Raw genomic sequence first — 25,802 nt, 5'->3', positions numbered from 1 at the left:
CTGCATACTGATGATGGCGACTGCAAATTCGACCGAAACGTTGGTGATTTATTCGCCAAGGACATGGGTACAACCCAGAAGTTAAGCTACTTCAGACAATGGCCGTGAAAGCCTGTGGACATTATAATGTGTATATAAATTTTAAAAGTCATTGTAAATCAATTTCATAATATGATGAGTGTTAAAGTGTGTTAAATTTATTGATGTTTGAATAGTTTAAAAAAACAAAAAAAAAATCCATCAAACACTATGATAAATTATTTAGTTTCCAAATAAGACTAGTTTTTCAAAATGTTAATATAGCTATTTGTTTGAATACGGCGTGGTTTATACGGTTATCAGAAATGACAAAGAACTCTTCGTTGGACTGTGTGTAGGTGTATTTTAGATCTGATACAGTTAACGGTTATCTGAAATGACAAAGAACTCTTCCTTGGAGCGTATGAGTGTATTTTAGATCTGTGACAGTTATACAGTTATCTGAAATGACAAAGAACTCTTCGTTGGGCTGTGTGTAAGTGTATTTTAGATCTGTGACAGTTATACGGTTATGGGAAATGACAAATAACTCTTCGTTGGACTGTGTGTAAGTATATTTTGGATCTGTGACAGTTATACAGTTTTCTGAAATGACAAAGAACTGTTCGTTGGACTGTGTGTAAGTATATTTTGGATCTGTGACAGTTATACGGTTATCTGAAATGACAAAGAACTCTTCGTTGGCTGTGTGTAAGTATATTTTAGATCTGTGACAGTTATACAATTTTCTGAAATGACAAAGAACTGTTCGTTGGACTGTGTGTAAGTATATTTTGGATCTGTGACAGTTATACGGTTATCTGAAATGACAAAGAACTCTTCGTTGGCTGTGTGTAAGTATATTTTGGATCTGTGACAGTTATACGGTTATCTGATATGACAAAGAACTCTTCGTTGGACTGTGTGTAAGTGTATTTGAGATCTGTGACAGTTATACGGTTATCTGCAATGAAAAAGAACTCTTCGTTGGAATGTGTGTAGGTGTATTTTGGATCTGTGACAGTTATGCGGTTATCTGAAATGACAAAGAACTCTTCGTTGGACTGTGAATAAGTGTATTTTGGATCGGTGACAGTTATACATTTATCTTAAATGACAAAGAACTCATCGTTTAACTGTGTATAAGTGTATTTTGGATCTGTGACAGTTATACAATTATCTGAAATGACAAAGAACTCTTGGCTGGACTGTGTGTAGGTGTATTTGAGATCTGTGACAGTTATACGGTTCGGAAATGACAAAGAACTCTTCGTTGGACTGTGTCAAGGAGTATTTTAGATCTGAAACAGTTATTTGGTTATCTGATATCACAAATAACTCTTCGCTGGACTGCGTGTAGGTGTATGTAAAGCGTACCACATGTGGCCGTGGTACGCGACCCTCCACGTCCTCATGGGCTGCACCGGGGTCGCCAGGAAGCCCTCGGCCCCGAACTGCCCCTCGCGCGCCCCGAACAGCACGGTGTCCGGCAGCTTGCTGCTGCAGAGCAGGCCTCTGTCCGGCGTCTGGACTCGCCTCCACACGGACACCAGGGGGGAAAAACAGACACCACGCTTCCTTTCTTAGCAAAGCGGAGAACAGACACAAACACACACACACAGTTAAAAAATTTTCACACCAAATTTCATGACCCCCACATTCGATTAAGGGCTCTGTACCCAGGATCGGAGACCCCCCTCCCCCACCCCCCACACACAATTTTCCAGTCACGTGCTACATTATAATTGCATTGTTTTTTATTATCTACACTCTTTCTAGAATGTTATATAACCTGAAAATACAGGGTATAATAATGGTTACTACTTTATAAGTACAGACTAAGCTTTATTTATAAAATTATTTTAGTTTAAAATGACTACAGCGAGTATGTATATTTATTTCACACACTTAGATAAAAATGAAAATAGTTACATAAAAATAAAATTATGATCTATGTAAAGCGTAGACACTGGCTACAAAATAATAATACATAACTTAATGGCAGTTTTTCGAGCTTTCTTCGGCCTAAAATCATAAACTGTACCGGAAAAGTCAAGATTCGTGGCCAATTCATTCTCAATTGTTAAATTGCTGAATTGTAATGGTTAAACATTACAAAATAAACAGGACTGGGCCCGGGCCCTGGAACCAGGGGTCCACCCAGGCCCACCCTTGTGTAGGCCATGCCCAATTTACGAAGAGATCCAGGGATCACGAATTCAAGAGAATGTAATTGTTTGGATAAAAAAAATTTAAAACTAGTAAAGTCTACAGTGAAAACACTATCCTCCACATTTTGTTTAGAATCGGAACAGACAACTCGGGAATTCAGAATACGGCGAGGTTTCTTCAAAAATTCAGTAGTACGAAATAACGAATTCAGGCGAATTATTTGTTGTAAAGTCCTACATCTACTTTTATTTCCAACAGTGATGTGCTTCGCATTTTTGTTCGTGACTGCATTAGTAGTTGGAAATGGGGGGTTCAAGCACAGGCGCAGGAGCCAGGAGCCCGCCATCTTGGATGACGTCATCGGCGGCCATCTTGGATGACGTCATCGGCGGCCATCTTGGATGACGTCATCATGACCTTTGACCTTGACCTTGTCAATCTATGCTAATCTATGCTAATCTATGCCAATCTATGCCAATCCGTATGCTAATCTATGCTAATCCATGCCAATCTACGCTAATCTATGCTAATCCATGCTAATCTGTATGCCAATCCATGCTAATCCATCCGCCATTTTGTATTTCTAGAAATTTCCACCAACTTCGAATCATGACGTCACCGTTGCACTTTGTGTCACGGGCGCCATCTTTGATGTGAATTTTTTTTTTCGAACTTTGAAATTCGATGTAAACATCAACCGCCATCTTGTTTTCGTCTGCTGGTGGCCACCATCTTGTTTTCGTCTGCTGGTGGCCGCCATCTTGTTTCGTCTGCTGCAGGCCGCCATCTTGTTTCCGTCTGCTGGAGGCAGCCATCTTGCGACGTCATATAGTTCTGTTGGTCGCCACCAGATAGCAGCAGGGATTATTTTATTTTTTTTCTTTAACTAAAATAATTTCAGTGACGAGGCTGGGATTCGATCCATGGGACGTGAAAACGTCCAGGATGTCGTGGTTACGAGGCGGACACCTTGACCACTAGACCACGAGACCAATTGGGATATGGTGGAATAAATAATCTATATATGCCACGTACTGACGTCAAGTTTTATGATAAAAGGGGGGAGGGTGTCTTTGCCTTCCCAAATGCATGAAATTCAAATTATTATTATACCATCGCCATCTTTAATTCCAGCACAGACTACCAGATGGCGCCAAATTCAAATATTAGTTAGGGAGTTGGCAGGCAGGTGTCGCATGCCGCCATCTTGGTTCTCAAGTTGGCTGGTAGATGTCGCTAGTATCGCGACCAAATTCAAAAATTAGTTACCAGAGGCGCCGCCATCTTGGTTCTCAAGTTGGCTGGTAGATGTCGCTAGTATCGCGCACCAAATTCAAAAATTAGTTGCCAGAGGCGTCGCCATCTTGGTTCTCAAGTTGGCTGGTAGATGGCGCCACCGTCGCCATATTTTAGTTCATACAATCGATACCAGATGACGCCACCATCGCCATCTTTAGTTCCTAGTGTTGCTACCAGAGTGTGCCACCGTCGCCATCTTTAATTCCTAAAGTTACCGCCGGAGCGCGCCACCATCGCCATCTTTAATTCATAAAGTCGCTACCGGATGGCACCACTGTCGGCCATCTTTAATTCAAGGTATTGTCGCCGGATGGTGCCAAGTTTGAATTTAAAAACCTACAAGTGTTATGCAATGTGTAACCAGTCGAGATAAGTTTGGAACCTGTAGCCATATTATTATTATTATTTATTAATGTATGTTTATTAAATATGATAGAGTATTTATAAAATATTGGTGTTGTGTAGAGTCTCTCTCTCTTCTCGTAGTGGCGGAAGACATCTCGAAGGTAGTGTTAGAATTTATGTATTAAAGCAATCACTCTAGCTGAGGAGACTAATAACTTATAGTTACAATTCAATAATAGCGGCAATTAAATGTTTTGAAATTAAAGCAAACAACGTAAATGTTAAACACATATTTATTTAAATCTTATTACAAACAGCAAGGGTTAAGAACAATCGATGATTTAAAAGAAGTAAATAACGAGTAATAAAATCACATAATATTCACACACTACACATCATAGTGACAAAGGCAACATTAACTCGAGACCCAATTATACATAGTAGTATGGGTGGTCGAATAGCCAGAATTTAAGTAGCTGAACATTACAATGAGCGCAATGGAATTTGCCATACAGTTTTATACATTTATCCAGGCGGTTTCCATAAGTCTTTAAAAGTTTGGACTACCACTTTAGTGGAGCGATGCTGTGAGACCCCAGAACTCGCTCGAAATATCCTGCACAACACATTCCAAAAACATGACGTAGCCTATGGTTGACGGCACAAACACCCTGAGTGGCTCTGCGTGTTTCCTCCTGCCCGAACACGCGCTGCTATGAAAGCCTCTTCCCGAGCACAGACGTCACTCCCGCAGCAGACAAAACAGGCGTATGCTACAGGAGCTAGAACAATTGAATAGCCAAATATATATTTAGACTACCCAACTTCATAAATGACATGAGATAATTCCTGTGCGATAATCATACTTTAAATGTTGTAATGTATGTATAAACAATAATCATGACTAGTACTTGAAAAAAAAAAATGTAAGTGAGGTGTTATTCACCTTTAGCGCTTCTCGATTTCTGTATCTGCTACCCACGAATTAAACTGAGACGGGAAACCCCACCATTTCACAAAAGACCGGCCATTTCTTCGTTTGAGAACTTTTTCCACCAAATATGTGTCCGGATACATCGTAGGCTGGATCTCTTCAGCATAGAAGCCACCACGAATAGGCTTGTGGTCCAAGTCTTCGAGGTAGTAGGTCCTGGGTTCCGATTCATGAACATGTGTCACACGGAAAAGTTCAGAACTCCAATTCGCTGTGAAACCTTTCTCAAAGACACCTTTCTGCTTGGAGATTCTCACAATGTCACCAACATTAGCTTTATGCTTGCGTGTATCTTTCTTCTTCGTGTTGGTGAATACAGTCCCAAGCAGACGATCATCCTTTACATCTTTAGGCTTCATTTTCGTGGTAGAATGCACTGTGGAATTATATTCACTTATAAGTTTCGACAAAAGATCCAACCATTTGTAATTACCATTAACTGTGAACTGACGCCACATCTTGGTGCGCAATGTTCTGTTAAACCTTTCTACTACAGAAGCTTTAACATTACTAAATGTGGAGTAGTGATTGATACCATGCTTTTTCATCAAAGCCTTGAAGGCTGCATTGTAAAATTCCTTGCCAAGATCTGTCTGTAGGTGTGACGGTATGCGCCCATCACGCAGAATGTCTGCCATAGCCTTGGTTACATCGGCTGCATTCTTCGATTGTACAGGTCTGGCCCAGGCAAACTTGCTATACACATCGATGACTGTTAGCATGTACTTGAAGCCCTTGTTTATTCGTGAATATGGAATCATCTCAACAAGGTCTGCCTGAAATAAATCATTAAGACCATACACTATAACCTTACGACGTTTGTAGTTCCGTCTTGCAGGAGCATGAAGCTCTCGGGCAATCCCAGCTTTACTCATGATATGTAACCTGCTTCACGCAGTTCTTCCAGAATAGAGAGTATTTCGTTATCGTGACCACTATGTCCGGCTGATTGTGAAGCCAGTAACAAGCGAAGTCGAGAAACTAACTCGTTTGGATCATCCCAGTAAATATAGTCTCTTTTGCGCTTCAAATCAAAAGTTTTTTGCACTAGTCCACTACCTTTCCACTGCGACCCGATACCTCCAAACATGTGGTATATAATGCCGAATTTTGGATGTTCCAATGTCTTATACTGTCCAGTCAAAGCATTATTATTTTTAAAATATCCATTCGTGATTTCAAGTAAATGTCTATACTGTTTTAAGGCCATGTCGGAGTATACAGATGGATCTCGTGTGAATAGTAGTTCGTATAAGCCAGGTGCAGCCCGAAAAACTTCATCATTCGCACGTACCTCACTTTTGGGGAGAAAGAATATTTCTGAATTTCCTATAAACCATCTGTTTTTGCGACGATATACTCCATATATGACATCATTTACTCTAGGGTTAAAATTACTTAGATATGTTTGTGCTTCATCGGTATTGGATTCATCTGATGTAGTAGATTCAGAATTCTGATGTTTCCTATACCATAGATTCAGTGGTAAATCATCATCGCTGCTACTAGATGTAGCCTTAGGTTGAGGGTTTTTAAAAGTAGATTGTAAGGGTTCTTGTTTCACAATGGGCACAGGTGCTACCTTTTCAAGTCGGGAAGTAATTGGTTGAAAAATAGCTTCATTGATTTCATTACGCTCTAGGCGAGCTCGTTTTGCTAATAAATATTTAGCACGTACATTCTTAATGACGTGGTCTAGCTTATCTGCCTCGAGCGACATAACTGAAGACAAACGAGATAACTGAAGTCTTATATAGCTCTAAACCCGAACCGATAAAAGTGAGGGCAATCGCACTTGTGTACCCAGCTTTACATCCTACGATGTCTTAGGCTTAGTACGGGGAGCTATTGGTTTAGGAGTCGCAGGCTTCGGTAGAGCTATTGGTTTAGGAGCAGCAGGCTTCGAACCTGTATTGATGAGAGAAAGTAATTTATGTATATCATTCTTCATGCTATCGACAGTGCGAGCCATTTGTGTAAACCGCTGAGTGTTATCTATGCTACTTACACTTATTGTCTGGAAAGCATCTGTTAAGTTTGATGTTAGCACATCTTTAACACTAGTCAAAATCGATTCACGCAACTTTCCTTCAAATGAAAAGAGCTTATTTTCCAACACCGAAGTAAACATGTCACTTAATTTTATTAGCATTTCAGAAAGATTTTTATTAAGTTGATCCACAGAGTGCTGCTTATTCGTTTCCATAGTATGCAAGTAGTTGGTAAGCTCTAATTGTACACTTCTCATGTTAGTGAGTGAGCTATTGAGTCCAGTAAACCATTGCTTCAACTCATCCGAAATGGTTCTTAAGGCATGAGTAATCAATCCGGAAATACCGTCAACATAGTTTTTATTAACAGCATCATCAGGATCTTTAGGTGTAGCCACGCGTTTCAAACGTTTACCATCCGCACTGCATTGTCCATCATATGTAGGAATCAAACACGACTCATACTGACGTTTAAGACTCCCACCACCAAACTTGGAGACGCTATTGTTCATTCTTCAATGATGCACAACTATGAAGTGGTCGAAACCGCAACGATATCGTCCTTTAAGTAGGGGACTGTCCTTTACAATCACCAGAAACCCATGCTCATGTTTCCAGCATAATGAGCACATATCTTTAAAAATATTAAATGCCATGTCTGTGTTTACATGATCATCATAAGCGTGACGTAAATTAAGTTCGTCCATGCGGAAAAGTACTATAAAATTCGCGTTATCGCGGAGCAAATGTTTGGGTATACAGCTATATGTCTGACACAGGTATATGCAGTCTACCTTGGCATGTCTGCCCATGGAAAAGTACTCTTTAATTATGCCTTGCTTCTCGCACGCAACATCGTCGAAAATAATCACCGAATTAGGCTTCGCTTCGTCAGGGGGCACCACATTGGTATTATCGTTAAATGGAAAATACTCCACTCCTTCCACCGAGCGTAGAACATTGGCTAAGCGCAAGTACTTTGGCTGTTGTAGTGATTTCGAGTATAGGTACACGTTTTCGAACCGAAGACCGTTTGGTTCCTCTAGTAAACTCAGTAGTACACACGTTTTTCCGCAGTTGGATGGGCCTGCGATTATGCATCGAACAGTTGAGGGTAATAAAGACCCATGTCGCGAATCACAAGCATCTACTTCATCATCATTAGTGATGCATACTGGTAACGACTCGCTCTGTGCTACGAGCTCCATGACACTGAGTGTAAACCTATAAAACAGGCATACTTATAAAGAATACTATCAGTTCGTTGTTATGACTCGAGCAAGAAGGAAGGTACAGAAAGGTGGAGGGTTAATAAATTCTGTTATTAACAAGCTACCAATTGAACTACACCTGCCAGGATATCAATACTGTGGTCCAGGGACGAAATTATCGAAACGACTAGCACGTGGTGACTCGGGCATAAATTCTCTAGACAAAGCATGCAAGCAGCATGATATTAGCTATTCGCAAAGCAATAATCTAAGTGACAGACACATAGCAGATGGTATATTAGCAGACACAGCTGCGCAAATTGCAAAGAATTCAGGGACGAAATTCGGGGAGAAAGTTGCGGCTTGGGGTGTAAATAAAATCATGTGTGTTAAACGTAAACTTGGATCGGGCATAAGACACAAACCTATGAAGAAAAAACAGAATAGGAAAGCACCCATAAAGAAGGGTGGACTGTTGCCCTTTATTTTCCCAGCATTGGCTGCGCTAGGTAGTTTGATTGGTGGAGCTGCAGGCATAGCCAAATCTGTTAACACTGCTAAGAACCAGGTGAAATTGCTAAGTCAAAATGCTCAGCATAATGCTAAAATGCAGGCACTAGCACACATTTCAAAAAACGGGTCCGGCCTCTTCTTGCAACCTTACCCAGTGATGGGAGGAGGAGGAAGGCAGAAACCAAGAAGCAAGAAGAAGGGAAACAAGAAACAATAATAAATAACTTACCGAAACGACCTCTTACCAATGTAGACTTAAAGATAGCAATAAAAAAATTAAAAATTCCCTACTTTAGAGATGTGTTTATGAGGAACAACCTACCAAGAAAACCATGGCATAACGAATGTGCTATTATTAATTTAGATTCCTCTGAAGGCCCTGGAAGTCATTGGGTTTCCTTTAGCAAGAAGGGTCTGAATGTTACATATTACGATAGTTTTGGAGATTTACCTCCACCCCTGGAACTAAGACAATATTTGAATCCATCAAATATAATCTACAACTATACTAGGCAGCAGAGAATGAACTCATGGAACTGTGGTCATTTATGCATACAGTTTCTGCTCTCTGTATATAAGAAACACAAGTGAGAGTTTAGGCTCACAGTTCAAAAACGAGGGAAAGTGGCACCACATAGAGAGACGTAATCGTATAACCTGAAATGTCGATTACGTTAATACTAACGGGAAACAGTTCGGAACTATGTTCCACACACTTTCCTCCATTGGAACTTAGTGGTGGAGAGTGGGAAATGGCTCTTGTCGACTTTCACAGCTATAATAGCATTCCTAATGTACATGAAACAAACCATTATTTTCGTTATATCTTAAAGGGTGAAGAGCAGTCCCACGAGCTGATTCTACCAACAGGCAGTTATGAAATTGCGGACATTGAGATGTATGTGAAACAAAAGCTACCAGCTAACATCATCTTCACACTAAGAGGCAACCCCAACACACTACAGTGTGCAATGTATAGTGATGCAGCAATAGATTTTCGTGCAAATGATACTCTACGAAGCATGCTTGGCTTTGAAGCTGGAATCTACAAGGAAGGAATAGTACATGAATCAACACTGGCTGTGAATATCCTTCCAGTGAACGTCATACGTATTACAACCAATATCGTCGGCAACAGTTTTCTCAACGGAAAGGTAAACAGCACGCTACATGAGTTTGCTCCACTTGTACCACCCGGATATAAAATAACGGAACTACCAAAAAGTCTCATTTATACTCCAGTCACCGTCAAGAGAATACAGGAACTGATTGTGCGGGTTGTTGACCAGGACGGTTACCTAATTAACTTTCGAAACGAACAAATCACTTTACGTCTACATCTGAGGAAATATGGGCGTGAAATACTTTAATCTGTATAAAGGTAGGGGAGTGACGAAACCTAGAGTCAGTGGATCACGAGACCTCAAGCGACTAACACGTGTAAACGTACGCTTACTTAAGAATTTGGGGTATAAAGTTAATCAAAATGGCCGATAGTATTTTAGAAATTGAACAGCCGATACAATACGATGATGACATTACCAAAAGTGAATACCATTCTTATAGGCCATTCCTACATGGTCCCTATGAAGCAAGCTCTGAGGTAAGAATTTCAATACAAAATGCTGATATCTACACTCTAATCTCCAAGAGCATTCTACGCATACGTGGCACTTTCACCAAGGCAGATGGTACAGCACCGGATAATGCAAAAATTATAAACAATGGAATAATGCATATGATGAGTCGGATAGCATATGAGCTGAATGGTGTTCAGATTGATGAGTGTCGAGATGTGTGGACTGTATCTACCGTGAAAAACTACTTGTCACGCACAAGTGATGAAAATGGACTTAGTGAAATGTCAGGGTGGAGTCTCGAAGAGAACTACAGCCTTCCTGTTACTGCAGCTGGACAGTTTGAGATTTGTGTGCCACTAAACCATCTGCTCGGATTCGCAGAAGACTATAAGCATATTATCATAAATGCAAAGCAAGAGCTAGTGATAGTATTGGCAAATACATTTACTAATGCCATTGTAGATGTAAGTGTCCAACCACAACAAGTGTCATTAACTCTAAATAGCTTCGAATGGCTTGTTCCACAGATCACTGTTTCACCATCCCAAAGAACACGGCTTCTTCGACTGGTGGAGAAGGGAAAAAATATCGACCTAGCTTTTAGATCGTGGAGCATAGAATCATATCCTAGTTTACCACATGCTCAAACAATTTCTTGGAATGTGAAATCGAGTTTTTCCACAGAGAAGCCACGGTATATAATCGTAGCATTTCAAACTGCTAGACATAACACCATTAATGCTGATAAATCGAGATTTGATCACTGCGACGTAAAGAATATCAAAGTATACCTCAACTCAGAAAGCTACCCCTACATTGATTTAGAAAACAATTTCACTAATGGATATTACTTACTTGCATATAATATGTATGCAAACTTCCAGTCGAGTTTCTATGGACGGCAATGTGCACCGCTTTTGACTCCTCAAAGTTTCAAAGACAGAGCAACTCTGTTTATGTTTGATGTATCTCGCCAGGATGAAAGGATTGCTTCAAATGTAATAGATTGCAAAATTGAAGTTACAACTTCAAGGAACATCCCTGCTTTAACTCAAGCCTTTGCGATTATACTACATGATAGACTTGTATCGTATAACCCAAGAGACAAAACTGTTAAAATATTACTTTTGATGCCATGCTCAAGACTACCCAAGTTCGGTTGGACCTGCTCACAGATTATGACATGCATTTATTTGTTGAGTCAGGCATCCGAGGTGGGGTGGCACAGTGCATGAAAAGGCACTGCGTGGCAAACAATGCCTATGCACCTGAGACACACAACCCCACCAAACCTTCATCGTCTCTTGCATACCTAGATGCCAACAATTTGTACGGTTGGGCCATGTCTTGCCCTCTACCACACAGTGACTTTCAGTGGAGCAATGATACGAACATTGATTTTACCAGCATACCTGATGATAGTGATATTGGCTACATTGTGGAGTGTGACGTCGAGTATCCAGTAGAATTACATCCGTCCCACCGGGATCTACCCTTCCTTCCTAGGAATGAGTGTCCTCCCAATTCTACCCAATCTAAACTTCTCACCACTCTCTCCAACAAATCCCACTACGTTATCCATTACATTAACCTCAAACAAGCAATTTCCCACGGTCTCCGCCTAACTCATATCCATAGACTCCTACATTTTCGTCAGTCAGCATGGTTGCAGCCATACATAGCATTGAACACTGGAAAACGACAAGCCGCACAGAACGACTTTGAGAAAGACTTTTTCAAACTAGCTAATAATGCTACTTTTGGGAAATTGATGGAGGCGAAACGTAAGAGGCAAGCAATGGAGCTGGTGTGCTGTGAAGAGCGCCTCCGCAAGCTTGTGGCTCGCCCCACCTTCAAGGACTACACAGTCTATGATCAGAGTCTGGCACTGGTGCACCTTCAGCACGAGAAAATAATGTTCGACAAGCCAATATATGTTGGATTTGCCGTTCTTGACCTCTCCAAGACTTTGATGTACCACTTCCATTATGATGTGATGAAACCCAGGTATAATGATAGGCTTGAGCTAGCCTACATGGATACAGACAGCTTTATTTATCAGATTGATACTCATGATTTCTACTCTGATTTGCAGTCTGACCATGCACTGTTAGACCACTTTGACATGAGTGGTTACCCTACCAACCATGTCCTGCACTCTGCGACCAATTCTAAAGTAATCGGGAAATTCAAAGATGAGTGCTGTGGCCGACCCATGACAGAATTTATCGGCTTGAGGGCTAAGCTGTACGCCCTAAAGTGCAGTGACATTGTAACCAAGAAGGCCAAAGGTGTGCAAAGGTCTGTGATTAAAAACCGAATCACTTTTGAGGACTACCTGCGTACACTACACCAGGAGTCTACATTGCGTGTAAAAGTGCGATCTATACGCTCCTACCACCATGATATCTATTCCGAGTGCACCAACAAACTAGCACTTACTTGGACAGATAACAAAAGAGTTATCCAGGATGATGGTATACATACGCTACCCCATGGCTACGTTGGGTAATGGAGGCTTATCACATGTATTTATACATTTTTTATTTAGGCCTTCTCTTCCCCGTCCTCTTTGCTGTCATCTTTTGTTGTTGTAATTAATGCTGGGAAGTATGTTTCAGCGATGGTTATTTTTCCCTCAATGTTTGCACATATTTACCCTCCCCTTGTGTTCTTATGGGAATTGTTTTCATTTTTCAGCTTCGTGGGGGGGGTAACACAGCCAGGCATGGCACTTGGGATAATGTAATCGGATGGATGGTTTGTTTGTTACAAACAAATGAAAAGCCATTCCCTTGCATTACTCCTCTGGTTCCATGCTTGCCCGGTGCCAAGTCCGGGTAAAATAGTGGAGGCATAATTTCTAAGTAGTGTCGAGATGTAGTATAGTGGTTCCAAACTGACTACAATTGCTACAACTGTCTGCCACTACGAGAAGAAGAGAGAGAGACTCTACACAACACCAATATTTTATAAATACTCTATCATATTTAATAAACATACATTAATAAATAATAATAATAATATGGCTACAGGTTCCAAACTTATCTCGACTGGTTACACATTGCATAACACTTGTAGGTTTTTAAATTCAAACTTGGCACCATCCGGCGACAATACCTTGAATTAAAGATGGCCGACAGTGGTGCCATCCGGTAGCGACTTTATGAATTAAAGATGGCGATGGTGGCGCGCTCCGGCGGTAACTTTAAGAATTAAAGATGGCGATGGTGGCACACTCTGGTAGCAACACTAGGAACTAAAGATGGCGATGGTGGCGTCATCTGGTATCGATTGTATGAACTAAAATATGGCGACGGTGGCGCCATCTACCAGCCAACTTGAGAACCAAGATGGCGGCGCCTCTGGCAACTAATTTTTGAATTTGGCGCGCGATACTAGCGACATCTACCAGCCAACTTGAGAACCAAGATGGCGGCGCCTCTGGCAACTAATTTTTGAATTTGGCGCGCGATACTAGCGACATCTACCAGCCAACTTGAGAACCAAGATGGCGGCGCCTCTGGCAACTAATTTTTGAATTTGGCGCCATCTGGTAGTCTGTGCTGGAATTAAAGATGGCGATGGTATAATAATAATTTGAATTTCATGCATTTGGGAAGGCAAAGACACCCTCCCCCCTTTTATCATAAAACTTGACGTCAGTACGTGGCATATATAGATTATTTATTCCACCATATCCCAATTGGTCTCGTGGTCTAGTGGTCAAGGTGTCCGCCTCGTAACCACGACATCCCGGACGTTTTCACGTCCCATGGATCGAATCCCAGCCTCGGCACTGAAATTATTTTAGTTAAAGAAAAAAAATAAAATAATCCCTGCTGCTATCTGGTGGCGACCAACAGAACTATATGACGTCGCAAGATGGCTGCCTCCAGCAGACGGAAACAAGATGGCGGCCTGCAGCAGACGAAACAATATGGCGGCCACCAGCAGACGAAAACAAGATGGCGGTTGATGTTTACATCGAATTTTAAAGTTCGAAAAAAAAAATTCAAATCCAAGATGGCGCCCGTGACACAAAGTGCAACGGTGACGTCATGATTCGAAGTTGGTGGAAATTTCTAGAAATACAAAATGGCGGATGGATTAGCATGGATTGGCATACAGATTAGCATGGATTAGCATAGATTAGCGTAGATTGGCATGGATTAGCATAGATTAGCATACGGATTGGCATAGATTGGCATAGATTAGCATAGATTAGCATAGATTGACAAGGTCAAGGTCAAAGGTCATGATGACGTCATCCAAGATGGCCGCCGATGACGTCATCCAAGATGGCCACCGATGACGTCATCCAAGATGGCGGGCTCCTGGCTCCTGCGCCTGTGCTTGAACCCCCCATTTCCAACTACTTGCATTGCTCTTCACGCGCCCTTGAAGGCCCTGGGTAAGTTGTAAACAATAATTAAGTGGTTGCCCAATCACGTAGTACCTACTGAGGCCACACCCTTGTTATTGAACAAATGACATTTTAAAAAAGGCTTATAAATGGCTTAAATTGATATTTTCTAAAATTATTTTCGTTATATAATTTTGTACTTTTGTCGGTTATTTTAATTAAAACTTTAACACAACCATATGTGTTACGAACGTAGACAGTAAGTACCACGACGCGCGCCGGGTTCGGAGATGGCTGGCGGCCCCGCATGTCCACTGACGTCACGCGCCGTCCACTGACTTAAGCCCACCGCACACGGTACAACATTTTCTACTAGTTTGCTTACTAGAATGCTTACTGGTTTCTGTACTGTGTAGGCTACAAGCTGAAACACTAGGTGCGCTACAAGTTTCTGCTGCACACGATTCTAGCTGCCTTACTAGTTTTGTTAAGAGAATATTCTCCACAACAAATTTTTATTATGATAATTCACATTTTTTACTGCATACAAACAAGGCTCTTCTTTGTATGCATTTATTAAAACGAGGAGTTGGTCACTAGTCCACTTCTTTCCGTCCATGTTTATCACGACATGCGCGCTTAAAAGTGTAAACAACCCCTCGTGCTGTTTTCGTGAGTTCTGATTGGCCACTCCTTAAATATTGGAACACGCCAAGCAACGAAAATAGGACGCTGTCTATTACGCAAAACCCCAGCTCGTACAGCTACTAGTATCCAGTTTGAATTCGAGTGAAGAAACTAGTAGTAGAGCCAGTACGACTCCTAGCTTGCAATACTGCAAGGAATATTGTACCGTGTGCGGCGGGCTTTTATCATGCCCCGCGTGCCTGGCCGGATTGCAAGGATCCTCGCTATCCCCTCACCCACCTTCCACTCACCCCGCACTTTCCCGCCTCAGACCATTCTCAATGACCCTTGAAGTTCTGCGGGTTTCCCGAGGCCGCCGCGCGTAGTGGCGCGAATAAACACCGCCTTTCTTGACTTTTCGGGAGTTTGGTCGGCCCAAGGTGTCGCGACACTTCTTACCACCCCCACCCCCTCCTCCTTAAACCAAGTTGGTTCCAGAAAGTCTGTCCCTAGAGTATAAACGCAGCGAGAGAGAGCGTGAGAGAGCGCCCAGTAGCTCAAGTATGCTGCGTCATTTCTAGCTCGCCCTATGCCGTCTCCTCTATCTGTTCCCCCAACACATATCTAACTATTCCCCACCACATACCTAACTATTCACCACCTCACACCTAGCTATTTACCCTCATACAATCGGAAATTTGTAACGCTCGAAAATTGTAACCCCCTCGGCAAAAAAGATTCACTTAAAAAATAAAATTTCGTTTAGTAAATTTCAATGGAACTTCTGGACACATATCTACACCGTTTGTGACGAGGAGAAATGTGAAATAACTACAAATATTCAGCTGAAAAAAAAATCGCTTTCAAAAATAAAATAATAGTTTTATTGTCTCACCACCAAGTAGCCCATGGCATTGACAACGCCGTGTTTTCTTCTGTCCGTGGCGATCACGAGGTAGTAGCCGTCTGCGCTGGCCCCGGCAAAGAATACTGCATCGAACGCCTGATAAGGGGGAAAAACATAAACTAACAATCATAATTAGAGACATGAAAAATTCGCGGGTTCATTTCATGTTATGCTTAAATTCAAATAATTATACCTTAGGGCTGCTTCTGCCATTGGTTCACTGTTAATCTGGAGGACTGAGGGCCAATTAGAGACCCTCACTCATAGAAGTGTCGAATCACAGGCCACTCAGTCGAGACGACTCACAAGTCAGCAGCCAATGAACAGTTGGCATTTGCCCGAGTGTGTACAGGATATTGGAGTCTATATTGGAGTTCATCGAACCCGCAAATTTTTCCGGTCTCTAATCATAATTAAGTTATTTAATTAACAAAATTAAAAATAATTTTCCCTTCATTCGTAGATCTTCACATGAGGTAAAAAACGTTACTTGCCACTGCACCGTAGCCAGGTTGCAAACACCCAAAACAATACGGAAACGCTGTTTGATTACGTCTGATGATGCTTAGTAAGTATGAACTAAAATTTTAGTTTGTTAAAAGCAAACTGAGACAATAATATAAAGTTCTTTAAAAATGTTTCCACAATGCAAACAGAACATTTATCCCAATGTTTTTGGTTCAATGCAAAAATTGGCGCGGAACATCAGAGGGACAAAAAGTGACTAATATGCATGCATAGTTATCTTTCGGGTCCACATCAGCTGTCAAGAATGAACTTTATGAAAATTATTACTCTTACGAATATTCAAATATTTTAGCATTGCACTATACTAAACTTGAAGTAAACATGACTACACTCGTTTTGAACACATATGTCCGTTCAGTTGCATAATTATTATTAAAGGTACAGAAATTTTGCCTATTCATTTGGTCGCAAGCTATAACGTAAATATTTATACTCTAGCACTGTGCTCATGATTGGTTCGCAGGTATATGGACACGCCCCTCCGTGGCCGTGAGCCAACGATGTCCAGCTAGGAGAGAAGTAAGCGAATAAGATAGTTCCGAGTGAGAGAGAGAAAAAAGGTTCTCCCTTAGAAATCTATTAATGGAAAAGATATCATTAATTGATCAAAAACAATACTTTGAATTTTAACATGAAACCAAATGAATTCGTGAAATTTTCCAGGTCCCTAAAAATTAGGGACAGGCATTTTTCGCGAATAAAGCTGAACGGCTATTAGACTGCAACAAGGTACACGCGCACCAGCGGTTTCTTCCTTGTGATTAGCGGCCGCCTGCGAGAGAAGTAGTTGCCTTGTTTGGCTGAGCCACTCAGGACGCGTCTGATTCCACAATGAATTACTACGATTGGTGGTTTTAACAATCGTCATGCACCTGAAAGAAACGATCACCTAATCACGAAACAGAGACTATGCTACAGTGTTTTAACTTTCAGCTGGTCTCGGAATCTTTTCGCGAAATATGCATGGCCCTATACGTTTTTAATTTCCAAAAATGGGATAGGCGTAGCCAAGATTTGTAGAAGAGAGAGGCCGAAGAATAATTATTTTAATGCCTGTTTTCTGAGACATGAATTCCGGGAGGGTCGGGTGGGGGGGGGGGGGATTGTTATGGAATCACCCTCGGACAAGTCGGAGATCCAGGGTCTTTCCACGCAGTCAGGTTCATAAAAAAAAGTAATTTTAAACGATTTTTTACAATAAAAACACTACACTGTAATTTTTTTGTAAATGGAACAGAAATGCTCATGTAAAGTTACAAATATTTTTGAAGATGTACATTTACATGAAAACAACTGAATCACTACAAAATATTGTTCGCAGTAATACTGGGTACAGATCCTTACCCGGGCATTTATGTTTTGTGTTTTTTCAGTACCTCCAATAGTTAAAAAATATTTCTTTAATATCTTTCCAGTATAACTGTGCACATAATAAGCTTGTTACGATAAAAGAATGTCATTTTGTTGAAAATTCGATTATCTATTCCATGTTTTTTTTTTTTTAATATGGTTGAATAAAACATGTAATAAAATATTAAATGATGCGCCAATTTTCGGTAGAGATACTCAGTATTACTTTGAAAAAACGTATTTCATGGATGCAAACATAACCACAGTCGGTTTTTTTTTTTACAATGTTACATTTCTTCCTTGTAGTATTTATTATAAAATATTACTAGGGCCATGCATATTTCGCGAAAATATTCCGAGGCTAACTGAAAGTTAAAACACCGTAGCATCGTCTGTGTTTCGTGATTGGGTAAGTTTCTTCCCAGGTGCATGACGATTGTTAAAACACCAATCACAGTAATTCATTGTGGAAGCAAATGCGTCCTGAGTGGCTCAGACAAACAAGGCAACTACTTCTCTCGCAGACGGCCGCCAATCACAAGGAAGAAACCCACTGGTGCGCGTATACCTTGCTGCAGTCTAATAGGCTTTCAGCTTTATTCGTGAAAAAAAAATGTCTGCCCCTAAACTTTGTCTTTGCCAACTGGTTTCCAAAGGAATCGACTAGTACGTCACAGCATGACTAGAGACCGGAAAAATTCGCGAGTTCATTTCGCGATAGGCTAAAATACAAATAGGTATACCTCAATGCAGCCTCTGTTATTGGCTCACAACTCACCTAGATGACTCTGGGCCAATGAGAAACGTCCAACCAAAGCTGTATCGAATCACAGGCTGCTACGTTGGAACATCTCACAAGACAGCAGCCAATGAGTGGGTGACATTTGACCGAGTGTACGTATAACTATGGAGTTTATCCTACAGTCATTGAACCCGCGAATTTTTCCTGTCCCTAAGCATGACATAACGCCTCACATAACACCCGACATAACACCCGACATAACACTTATCAGTAGAGACCGGAAAAATTCGCGGATTCATTTCGTGATAGGCTGAAATTCAAACATGTGTATAATTCTGCTGGTTCTGCTATTGGCTCGCGGTTTAACTGAAGCTCTCTGGGCCAATGAGAGACTATCGACCAAAGAAGCGTCGAATCACAAGCTACCCAGTGGAGACGAGTCATAATTTAGTAACCAATGAACACGCGTGTTTACTTCAGAAGTGCAGAGGATAATGGAGGCTATCCTAGTGGTCATTGAATCCGCGAATTTTTCCGGTCCCTACTTATCAGACCCGACGAACGTGACTGCCCTTTGCTGTTCGTCCACGCGAGTACAGGTGCAGTTTCGTGAAGCAATGCTCACATTCGGGTGCTCCGAGAGAGGTTGTGCGGCGTCCATTTTCTCAGCCGAGTCGAGCGCCGTCATGCCATAGCCGACTTGCTTTCCGCTGGACTTGCCTCCATCCCTGGAGCCGGCTGTCAGCTGCAATTAACATCAATAATTGTTAGAGACCGGAAAAATTCGCGGTTTCATTTCGCGATAGGCTAGAATCCAAATGTGTTTAATTTTTTGCTTCTTCGGTGATTGGACCACCGGTTGTCTGAAGGACTCAACTCCAATGAATAGTCCTCAACGAAAGAAGTATCGAATCAAAAGCATTCTAGTTAGTAGGTTTCTCGATTCAGTAGCCAATGAGCAGATATAATTTGTCGGAGTGCATAGAGGACCTTGGAGTCTATCCTGTAGGTCTATGAATTCGCGAATTGTTCCAGGCCCTATCAATAATTGTTATCTCTCGGTAGAGACCGGAAAAAACGCGGTTTCGATGGCCTTCAGGATATACTGCACATACCCCTGTACACTCGGGAAAATAACGCGTTCATTGGCTGCTGACTTGTAAGTCGTCTCAGCTGGTTTGTCTGTGATTCGATCCTTCTTTGGTTGAGGGTTTATAATTGGTTGAGATGCGTCCATATGAACAGTAAGCCAATAGCAAAATCATCTAAGAGGTTTATGTATTTGAATTCTAACCTATCGCCGAATGAATCCGCGAATTCTTCCTGTCTCTATCTCTCGGTTAACGGCTCTTGGTGGGAGTAATTTCGCGAACGGAACGGAAGTTAAATCGAACGGAAATGTGTAACCATAGTGGCGGATGGTGCGGAACCACAGTTCAAAGCCAAAGGAACACGTTATAGTTATAGTTAGAGACCTGAAAAGTTTCGCGAGTTCATTTCGTGTTATGCTAAAATTCAAATAGTTATACCTTAGTGCTGCTTCTGTCATTGGTTCACTGTTGATCTGGAGGACTGAGGGGCCAATTAGAGACCTTCACTCAATAGAAGTGTCGAATCACAGACCACCCATTCAAGACGACTCACAAGACAGCAGCCAATGAACAGTTGGCATTTGCCCGAGTGTGTAGAGGATATTGGAGTCTATCCTGGAGGTCATTGAACCCGCGCATTTTTTCCGGTCTCTAGTTATAATTTAAAAAAAATGGACAGTATTTTAATAAAGTACATTGTCGAAAATCACGAGTAACTGGGTGACAAACGGGGTCCCAGAGATGTGATAGATGTGGGCATGTGGCGGTACTACCAAAGGTAACCTGGGGCTATACGTAGAGACCGGAAAAATTCGCGGATTCTTTTCACGATATGCCAGAATCCAAACACATGTACTTTCATATTTCTTCTGTAATTGGCTGAAAGTTTAAATAAATGACTCTGAGCCAATGAAAAACTTTCAACCAAAAAAGTATCGAATCACAAGCATCCCAGTTGACAGGTCTCACAAATCAGTAGCCAATGAACAAATGGAATTTGCCCGAATGTGTATCGGATTGTGGAGTCCATCCTAGAGGTCACTGAAACCGCGAATCTTTCCAGTCCCTAGCTATACGGCGGGATGGCAGCTGGTTCGGTAGAGCCGAAGTTGGTATGGGTAGAGACCGGAAAAATTCGCGCATTCAATGACCTCTAGGATAGCATCCATTATCCTCTGCACTTCTCAAGTAAACACGAGTGTTTATTGGTTACATTTTGTGAGTCGTCTTCACTGGGTAGCTTGTGATTCGACGCTTCTTTGGTCGATAGTCTCTCATTGGCCGAGAGAGCTCCAGTTAAACCGCGAGCCAATAGCAGAACCAGCAGAATTATACAGATGTTTGAATTTCAGCCTATCACGAAATGAATCCGCGAATTTTTCCGGTCTCTAGGTATGGGTCTCCTCAAACTCTCGGCGTAGCTGTTCAAGCTGTTCAGTTATCAGAACCATGCCGCGATCGGAAACGGCGTGGCTGTTTCCCGGTTCTCTGAACCCATGCCGAAATGTTGGTTTTCCGAATTTTGGACGTGTAAAAGATCCATCTATACTCCAACTCGGGTATGCCCTGACGGGATTGGATACCGAGGTAGTTTGATGTGCGCGGGAATGTTGTCTTGCAGAATCTGTCGAAAATCACGTACAAAGCCAAAATTCGTATTTTTCAATTTTTTTTCTCTTTGCTTTCATCTGAGCCGTTTAAAATTTATGTTTGCTGATCAAATGATTCTATAGTCGACGTAGCTTCTCCAGCAGCGAATTCTAGCGGCGGGTGCGGAAACTACTTGTGATTCGCGTCAGTTATTGTAGTTGAAAACACAATTTGCGTTCATTATTATCACGTTCACCATTATTTTTTTTTTTTAATGGGGTGTGGCTCTGTCATGGACACGGCCGTGTGTTGTACGTGAATACGTGTACGTAACAGGTAATATTTTCTATAAACAATATAAAGTACGCTATTTCTTATTTCAACGCCATATGTATTCACGGTAGCTGTTTTACAATAATTTTTTGTATATGCAATCGATAGATTTTAACGAGAGCTGACGAATGAAACTCAAACGAACGTCGTAGCTTCTCCGAGTCAAAAGTTATATTAAATGGAAATTTCATAAACGCAGCAAAATGACCTCAAAATGGCGGAGCTTCCCCCTCCATCGCGCGCGATGCGTCACGGTCCTCACTTAGCGTAACGAATTCTTTGATCCTTTAGCCATCCAGTGGTGTGATTAAATTTTGGATGAAGATGATAGATATGTAGCTGCAACACCGAACTGTAAACACCGATTTTGTTATCATTCGTTTTTTGAATTGCCTCCCACCAGTGGCGTACATAAAGTGACTGGCGCCCCTGGCCTGACTTGAAAATGGCGCCCCCTCTTGGATTAAAAGAGAGAGGGAGGAGGGTTCAGTAATCGCGAAACCGTCATGGCGGCGACCTCTCCCCCCCCCCCCCCTTTTTTTTTTCCAACCCGCTTGCTACGCCACTGCCTCCCACTGTGCAAGCAATTTTAAAGGCTTATTCACGTAAAAAAAAAAAAAATCTACGTTAAATTTCGTATCTGAGTTTCGTATTGTACGTGTATTAGAAACTTTGAGAACAGGGAAGCCTTCTTTTCACAGACGAGAAAGCCACACCCGAAGTTCCCCGAAGTTCATGCTCGCTTTTTTTTTTTTTTTTTATCCGTTCTATCTCATTGTATAAACCGGTGTGGCAATAAATTTTGAGGTCGATTAGGATTGGTTAGCTACATTTTAAATACTTTAAAACATGGTTGGTTATATTAGGTACGTATAGCTACATTAAAAATACTGTAAAATCATTTTATAGTTGCTTAGCAAATAACTTTTTAATATGTAGCTACCCAGCGCTAAGAAACCTTTTACATGATTTCACAGTATCTATAATGTAGCTATCCTAACCAAATCAACCGTCCACAATGTTTTCCTAACCTTTTACAATGAACAAAAAAAAATTGGTTGTCTTAAAGTCGGTTTACGGACGATAGTTTAACGTGACAACGTAATAACAAAACATTGATGAAATGATTGCATACTTTATGAATAATATTGAATCAATTTTATTTTAATAATAAAAGAATAAATACTTGAAATTATACTAGTAATCAGATTTTTAAAATGCAAGAATAATTAACCTTTATTGCCGAAATTGTTGTTGTAATAAGCAATGATAACCACATTAACTTTTCACTACACTTTATAAACAGTCGAGTGGAAGAGAGATAGATGCGGCGCAAGCGTACAATGAGTGTAACGGGACACAGCGTAACGGGACAATTTGCGTAACGGGACACTTTTTCGTGCGTGCAGCCGGCGTTCATCGATTTATTAGACGTCACGTCAAAAAAAAAAACCGAAGATGAACGATCGGGTGTTTGGCTCTCTCGTCTATGAAAAGAAGGCTGGCTTCCCTTGAGAACACGTGAATGTGCTCGTGACGGAGGTCAGAGGTCGCTCACCTTCCTCCACTGCAGCGCGAGCCGCACGAGGGCGTACTTGAGCAGGTACCACCTCCCTGGCCGCCTGTACACCCCTAGCACGGGCTGGCCGGGGGAAGCGCCTCGCAGCAGCAGCAGGGCTGCCAACACCGCCGCCAGCGCCACCAGCGGCAACATCGCGACTGGCAACAGCGCCGTCACGCACACCTGCGAGCAGCCGGCCGGGAGACGGCGAGGGTTCACACACCCACGATCAGTCCCCGCGCGCAAACTGCCGACTGCCAGCGGGCCGCAAGGCCCAAGCGCCCAACCCCTGCATGGTTGATTATTCAGCCCCTCCAACTCTTCTTACCTGGACCCTTCTTCCCTCTTGTCCAGTAGTTACCTGCTTGCTTAATGCATGATAATTGATCCCCGCATGACCCGGCCTAGGGTTTTCCCTGTGTCTATGCAGGTTTTACCTGGGTCACAAAAGTTAGCTTTTAAGCTAGACTATTAATGGGGCGTTAGCCATGGCGCCAGTTGCAGCCATGGCTGGCCAATAAACCCCAATTAGCACATGATGCACGCGCCCTTGTTCTGCATTGTTAAAAACCCGCACGGTAGAGTGTATAGGCTTCGGCCTGAGACACACTTAGGTCCTCCCCTAACCTGGACCCCCCCCCCCCCTTACACACTTAGAATAATTTAGGCTAGGAAAAAATATAAAAAAAAATTGCCGACTGCCTCTTGCTGGCGACAGGCGACTTCCTGAGTGTGTACGTGTATGCAAGTTTTACCTGGGCCCAACTTATCTAGTTTTTAGTCTAGGATAGTCAGTGAGGGGAGTTAGTCATGGCATCAATCGCTGCCATGGCTGGCCAATCCCCTAGCACATGAGGCATGCTACCTCTCCTGCATGGCTTAACACCCTGCATGTTTAGAGCGTATGGGCTTCGGTCTGAGACGCACTTAGAGTCTCTCCCTAACCCGGACCCCTCCCAAAAACACTTAGTTTTTAGCTGGGTTAGGAAAAACAAAACTCTTCCCCCAAGTACAACGCTCTCTCGCGCGTCTTCGCGGTCAGAATAAAATAAAATGGCGTGTGGCCGTGGCATGGACGCGACCGTGTGTTGCACGTGAATACGTGTACGTAACAGGCAATATTTTCTACACAAAATATAAAAAAAGCTATTTTATGTAAGTTATAATCATGTTTAAACACTAAGAAGTAATCACCCACTTGCATAATTTCAACCACCGCAGCTGCAGATATACTGGCACCGTCGTTGATCCGCTCGGCCGAAATTCGTTCTCTTACGTTCCCGGCACTGCTTCACTCGGTCATGTGGTGTTTTATTGGTATCATTCTATTGCTTTTGGGAAGCCATTTCCAACCGTAGGCATACCAACTTTGTATTTGGATTTGGCTATTTTATGTGCATAGGCCGACATTATATATTTTTCATTATGTATATTTTTTTCTTTTAACAACATATATATTCACTGTAACTATTATACACTAATGTTTTATACATGCAATCGATAGATTTTGACGAGAGCTGACGATTGAAACACAAACGAACGTCGTAGCTTCTCCGAGTCAAAAGTTATACTAAATGGAAATCTCGAAACGCAACCAAAAGACCTCAAAATGGCGGCGCTTCCCCCTCCTCCGCGCGCGATGCGTCACAGTCCTCACTTAGCGTAACGAATTCTTCGAACCTTTAGCTATCCAGTGGTGGTAATTAAATTTTACATGGAGATTATAGATATGTAGACGAAACACAAAACTTTATCCCTCGATTTTGTTATCATTCGTTTTTTGATTTGCCTCCCACTATGTAAGTAGGTTTAAAGACGTGATGTCATTTTGCTCCTTTAGAGATCACCATTTAGTACAAATTTTGACTCGGAGAAGCTACGACGTTCGTTTTATTCTCAATCGTCAGCTCTCGTCAAAGTCTATAGATTGCATATACATAAAACATTAGTGCAAATTATTTACGGTAAATATATAGCCTATGGTGTTAAAGTAAATAAATAGCGTATTTTATATTTTGTATAGAAAATATTATCTGTTACGTACACGTATTTACTTACAACACACGGACGTGTTAATGACACAGCCACACCCTAACCTATTTTTTTACACATAAACATTGTCAAAATACACTATTTATGACTTCAATCGATGGATCTAAACGAATCGCTGCGCTAACACGTTTGAGTCGTGAGATGCGCTGAGTGGAAATGAGCGAGAGCGCCGATTTCTACCAATCAGCGCGGGTCCCCATTCCCTACTACCCGCCCGCCCAAGACCCAAACTCAAAGTCGTACCAACGAGCTGACTATATACGTTAAATAATAACAACGCACTTACGTCCCTAAGACCAATAGTTAGGAAATTATTAATACAAGAGGATAAAGACCTTTTCTTTGTGGTACAAATTTCTGTTCTGGTACCTGTATGTATCGGTGTGATTTTAAAGACGTTTCACATCAAAAGACTTAAAAATCAGAGATGGCGGAACCTAATACTTAGAGACCGGAAAAATTCGAGGTTTAGATGGCCTTCAGGATAGACTGCACATTCACCTGTACACTCGGGTAAATAACGCAAGTTCAT

At 41.8% G+C, this 25,802-nt stretch overlaps 1 protein-coding gene across 3 annotated transcripts in view; it reads right to left on the bottom strand.

Moving 5' to 3' along the window:
• The window catches only part of LOC134540767 (uncharacterized), a 119,606-nt gene extending 96,231 nt beyond the window's left edge, over positions 1 to 23,375 (bottom strand). For 2 of the 3 annotated variants that reach the window (XR_010076500.1, XM_063383680.1), the window contains exons 1-4: positions 23,216 to 23,375; positions 19,269 to 19,388; positions 16,012 to 16,119; positions 1,396 to 1,544 (exon numbers count right to left, since the gene is read on the bottom strand). Coding sequence is in view for 1 of the 3 variants with exons in the window: in XM_063383680.1 (XP_063239750.1) it covers positions 1,396 to 1,544; positions 16,012 to 16,119; positions 19,269 to 19,388; positions 23,216 to 23,371 (533 nt within the window). In the remaining 2 variants the exon portion in view is untranslated. The remainder of the gene's footprint in view (positions 1 to 1,395; positions 1,545 to 16,011; positions 16,120 to 19,268; positions 19,389 to 23,215) is intronic. The other variant, XR_010076501.1, reaches the window with a different exon arrangement.
• Positions 23,376 to 25,802: the final 2,427 nt, after the last annotated feature.

The sequence above is a fragment of the Bacillus rossius genome, chromosome 17 (genome assembly GCF_032445375.1).
Source record: "Bacillus rossius redtenbacheri isolate Brsri chromosome 17, Brsri_v3, whole genome shotgun sequence".
NCBI lineage: Eukaryota > Metazoa > Arthropoda > Insecta > Phasmatodea > Bacillidae > Bacillus > Bacillus rossius.
This window is presented reverse-complemented; position numbering and strand designations above follow the sequence as displayed.